The 5,202-nt window shown below is 37.3% G+C and overlaps 1 protein-coding gene across 4 annotated transcripts in view; it reads left to right on the plus strand.

Annotated features, from left to right (window-relative positions):
• LOC109242507 (phosphatidylinositol/phosphatidylcholine transfer protein SFH13-like) overlaps nucleotides 1-3,325 on the plus strand; it is a 7,810-nt gene extending 4,485 nt beyond the window's left edge. For 3 of the 4 annotated variants that reach the window (XM_019409354.1, XM_019409355.1, XM_019409353.1), the window contains 4 exons: nucleotides 1,449-1,837; nucleotides 1,910-1,984; nucleotides 2,693-2,828; nucleotides 2,991-3,325. In XM_019409354.1, the coding sequence (XP_019264899.1) occupies nucleotides 1,449-1,837; nucleotides 1,910-1,984; nucleotides 2,693-2,755 (527 nt within the window). In that variant the 3' untranslated portion in view covers nucleotides 2,756-2,828; nucleotides 2,991-3,325. The remainder of the gene's footprint in view (nucleotides 1-1,448; nucleotides 1,838-1,909; nucleotides 1,985-2,692; nucleotides 2,829-2,990) is intronic. The other variant, XM_019409356.1, reaches the window with a different exon arrangement.
• The last annotated feature ends 1,877 nt before the right edge of the window (nucleotides 3,326-5,202 follow it).

The raw sequence follows: 5,202 nt of genomic DNA on the forward strand, positions 1-5,202 counted from the left end.
TTCAACTATTCAAAATTCAAGATTTTCCTCTACGATCTTACTTCTCCTTCACGTTTTATGGTTAACAGTTGACCTTCTATATTCCCTTTACTTTTCGTAGGTTGAGTTTTCAGTTCATGCTGTCGAAATTTACACGTTTTTTTTACCCCCCCTACCTTCCCCCTACCCCCCCCCCCCCTCTTTATCTTTGGAGGGATCACTAATTTAAGTCAAATTAATCGACTATGGCTCTAATTTCTGAAATAGGGCTAATTCATTTGTATTTCAATTTTTCCAACAGCTAATCCTTTGAGCTAATTTCACTTACAACCCTCAATGTTTCTTAATAACTGTAAATCTTCCCTTATAGAAATCGCGCGAAGTTCCTTTATTGGAAGAATTTGAGCTTACCATGGGTCCTTTGGCCTTTCCAATTTCTTTGTAAAAATAGGAAGAATAGAAGTACTTTGTACAACAACAACAACATACCCCAGTAAAATCCCACTAGTAATAGAAGTACTTTGTATGCCTTGACAATTGCATAATCTCTTCTTTTCCAACATAGAAGGTGGAATTTCTTGCTAGTTTGTTGTAAATGTTTGGGACAGACCTCCAATTTGTGAACCAGGCTTATCTTATCTGAATTTTGCTGACCAAGTCACTGAACTTATTGTAGGACATTTTTCAATTTTATTCATGTGAACTTTCCTTTTAAAATTTGATAATCTGCATTTTTTAGATTTTCGAATCAACTGGAAAACTAATGTAATGGTTGTAGGCATATACAAGTTTTTCTGGAGTGTAACTCTTGTAGAAATCATAGCATTAATTAGAGAACAGTATTAGCCTCAGCTCTGTTCCAAAAAAAGAGAAGGAAATTATTGTGAATAGCAAGGGAGATAGTGGAATTCCTTAGTATTGTTGGGTCGTGTTTGAAGTTATGATAAACTTGAGAGGAAGACAGGAAGTTATGCTGCCTCGCCAAACTTCTCCCCCCTCCAAGGAAAAGAAAACCCAAAGGGTAGAGAGGAAAGAAGGACTTTTATGTGAGAATTTCAGAAGCGGGATTTGTCATGCCTCAAAACCTTTTCCTTTTGGATGTGAAAGGACTGTGGGAAATGGGAAACTTCTTGTTTAAGTTTACAAGCAAAGTTTGCCTTGCTAAAAATCTTTCTTGGCCAGTAGATGTGCTCACCTATTTTCATTTTCAGCCACTTTATATCCACCCTTATATCCACCTGGTAGGTTTACCTTATTGAAGACTGCACTAAGCCTATATTTTATCCATCTTTTGCTGCTCGTTTTCATCATTTGTGCACATATTCTGCAATGACGTGTTTAGCTACATATATTGTACACTCTATGCATTCAAGTCAACTGAGTTTTGAGTTCTTCCAATCTGAGACTCATGCTAAATTGGTAAATTCGTATATTGTGGGATTCATGTCCAGTATTCATGTGCTTTTTAGGTATCTGGGCAATTCGTTGGTGTGAAAGAATCCAAGAGAAGATTTTGAGCAGTTGTTTCCGTTGTTTGGAAAGGAAACTGATTCCTTTCATACTCAAACTCTGTACATTTATTCGTAGTCTGCCCTTTGAGTACTGGAGGAAACAGACAAATGTTTTCCCGACTAATGCATTGGAAGAAAGGCACGGGACCAGTTTGTCTGTTAATGATGAAGCAGTTCTAAAAGTAAGGGAGGCCCATCCATGCATGCAGCGTCTTAATAGATTGGAAAATTTATTGGAAGAAATAAACAAAAAGCCCGCTGAGATCCCAGCAGAGAAGGACCAAATGCTTCTGCAATCAATGGACAGGATCAAGTCTGTTGAGGTTGACCTAGATAAAACAAAAAGGGTAAGGTTCATCAGTGAGATGTGTAGAACTTTGAGCCTGGAGTGTCCTCTTATTATGTTTCACTGTCAACAGGTATTGCATGCTACAGTGTTGAAGCAACTTGAAATTGCAGAGTTATTGGAGAACCTAAAAGAGTCGAGATTTCATGTAAGCATCACTTAACATATTAAGCATCTCGTTTGTCATTATTATTTGGTCAGATAGACAGCCAATCAGTATATATATACTTGCTTAGGTGATGTATTATCCTGTCATGTGATAATGTTTGCATCTATCTGCTATTTTGTTTTATTTTTCTTCCCATGTTTTGTGAAAGGACCGGGGAGTGGGGGTGGGAGACTGTTGCCTTGTGATTCGATTGAAAAGCTAAAATGAAGGCAATTCACGCTGTCTGCTTCTTACTGTTAAGGTTGTTCATTTTCATGCTTTAATGTCCTTACTGCGAAGGCCTGGGAAGTAGATGGGCAGTTAGACTTCCAAGAGTGTCTTCTGCTGGTGGCATTGCCATCATGGTGGAATGGGACAAGAGGAAAAAGGCGGGTGAGAGGAGGGTGTTAAAGGTCTGATAAAAGGGCATTTTATGGAGTTCATCTGATAATCTCTATTGATCCACCACTGAGATTGTGATAAAAATGATGAGTTTATACAAGCCGAAGAGCATATAATCTTATGTGTGAGAGACTCTTGATCTCTTGCTACTTGCTAGATATGAATTATTACTCTTGAATCTTTTATTTTGTACAATCATATATCTTTCTGAAGAGACATCAACATGACTTATTTTCAATGTCTTAACAAAACGTGTGAACTGTATCAAATATGACTATGGTATCCATATTTCTGCATTAAAAAAAGGGGCAGCCCGGTGCACAAGGCATCCCACGTACACACAGGATCCGGGAAAGGGCCGCACCCTAAGGGGTGTGATGTTGACATCCTACCCTAATGCTGCTTCCACAATTCGAACCTGTGATCTATAGGTCACATGGAGGTAATTTTATCGTTGCTCCGAGGCTCCCCTTCCATATTTCTGCATAATTAGCTTATTTTCTGTGCTCTTGTAACTAGTGCTGTCTTGCTTTCTTTCCGAAAGTATAAGGTTTCAATTAGTTCTTCATGTACCAAGTTTGAGATCTGGGGTGTTTTGTTGCAGAGGCGGAGGTTTTTGTGTTGAATATTGGAAGGTTGGAGGTTCAGAGTAATTAACAATGCGACGAGAGTTTTTAACTGCTAACTACGCTACAAAAGAAGATGTCAGCTTATACGTTCCAGTCGTAGTGACAAAGTTTTCCTTCTTTTTTTTTCCTTGTACAATGTCCTTTACAGAACTTGCAGTCATGGTACTGCAAGATGTTAAATATACTGTATTGAAACGTCCTAAAGGAAAAGCTCAGAAGAAAGTCTCTTGAGGATTTAGAGGATCTTAATTGTATTCCTCCTCCTCATTTAGTTTGTTACTTTTACCGTATCAAGGATCGATTCAACTGACTTGGGACTCAGATGCGGTTCTAGGATTTTTATAACATGGGTGCACCACTAAAGAAAGGAGAAAAAAGAAAGTACTAAGTGAGAATTGATCATGCGAGCTTGCATATAGTATTAGATAAATTTTAGAAAACATGTATATAAAATACCTAGTTTGGGGGGGAGATCATGGGTTCGCATGCTCCATATATTATGCTATAAATCCGCCCCTAGTTGGACCGGTAAGATTATCACATGTTAAGTTATGCGGCATTAGACAATAAAGGTAGATAAGATCCCTGTTGATCAAAATGATAAAAGAATATGTTTAATTGTACTATGTAAAAATCATTTTAGTTTGTTGAATTTGGGACGACAAGAATGGTGAAGCATCAGCATCATTTTGCTGGTCACTCAAATTCTAACTTCTACAAGGAAAAAACGTGTGTGAACGAAAGTTTAAGAATTGGTCGAATGTTGTTGGATTTGGAGTTAAAGACGAGACTTTGTAGAAAACGACAGCCATAATTTGGCGAAAGCTTCAAGTGGATGTCTGTTGGTTTTGCTTCTCTTCTACTTCAGTTCAACTTTCACAGCTCAGAGAAAATTAATTGGGTGCTAATTAGTCGAGGTAAGAGGCCAACACGTTGTTACTCAATTGTTGCCTTTCGGGCAATGAAAAGTCAAATCACTATTTTCCTTTTCGATTATGCACTTATATTGTTGTTGTTGTGATAATGTAAATACCCAGGTCAAATAGTTTTGTGAGCCTTTACAAACGTATTTGTAGTTTTATAATTTTTTTTTACACGCGAGAGATTTACTTTTACGTGTAAATGATTTTTCTTTTACACATAAATAACACTTTCTTAATTTCAACATCGTACCATGAAGTCCCATTCCCTTGTAAATACCTTTTACTTTGAGAAACTTTTAGAAACCACTATGTTTTAGTGGTTATTAGCTAGTTGTAGCTACCATTTACTATATTACTTCCTATAGTTATGTTTTCAGATTTTTTAGAGTGTATTCGATGTATTTAAGCTACTGTATTCATGAAAGTGAATCAATTAACATAATAGACTCCTAATATAACTCAACAAACTCAATTATAACACACAAATTTTGTATTTCCAGTTATAAAAAAGATTCTCAACCGAAAAACACCCCAAAAACATAGCAATCTTCAGAGAAATTATATAATACATCTGAATACATAAATTATATTAATTAAAAAAAACATATGAATGCATTCATGGAATATTGCGAGACGGTGAATACAATGAAATACATAGAATACAGCGGGACACATTGAAATACAATGAAAAAGACAATGAAATACGTAGAATACAACGAGATTCATTGAAATATAATGAAAAAAAAAAGACAATAATACAATGAAATACAACGAGATATATTGAAATACATTGAAATATATTAACAGAAAATTCAAGTTGCTCAGCCCAACTCCGTCGTCTTTGTCTAAAAACAACTCTAATGTCATCTCGTTGAAGCAGCATCAGTATCCAGTCCCCGCTCGCCGTCACCGTTGCCTTCGGTTGTCGACGATTAGCACATAATTACCGGCGAAATAACAGAGGTTTTTATTGATCCGATATGTTGCGCCAGAAAATGAGATTGGGAGGCTGTGGGCGGCGGTATCAATGAATAAAGGCCGGCCAATCTAACTACACAACCATCAAAGTCCAGCGCTACTTTCTCTGCCTTGAGAAGTACATCAGTTCTAGGACTCCTCCCTATTGGAACTAGCTGGCCTTTTTGGTCGAAACGATGACGGTGGCAATTGCTCCAGCGTCCGCGGAGGAGAAGACATCGGGAAGTAGAGAGAGAGAGGGGAAATGGATATGGGGTAGATGATAGGAGAAATTTGAGAGGATATG

This window comes from Nicotiana attenuata, unplaced genomic scaffold (assembly GCF_001879085.1).
Source record: "Nicotiana attenuata strain UT unplaced genomic scaffold, NIATTr2, whole genome shotgun sequence".
Lineage (NCBI taxonomy): Eukaryota > Viridiplantae > Streptophyta > Magnoliopsida > Solanales > Solanaceae > Nicotiana > Nicotiana attenuata.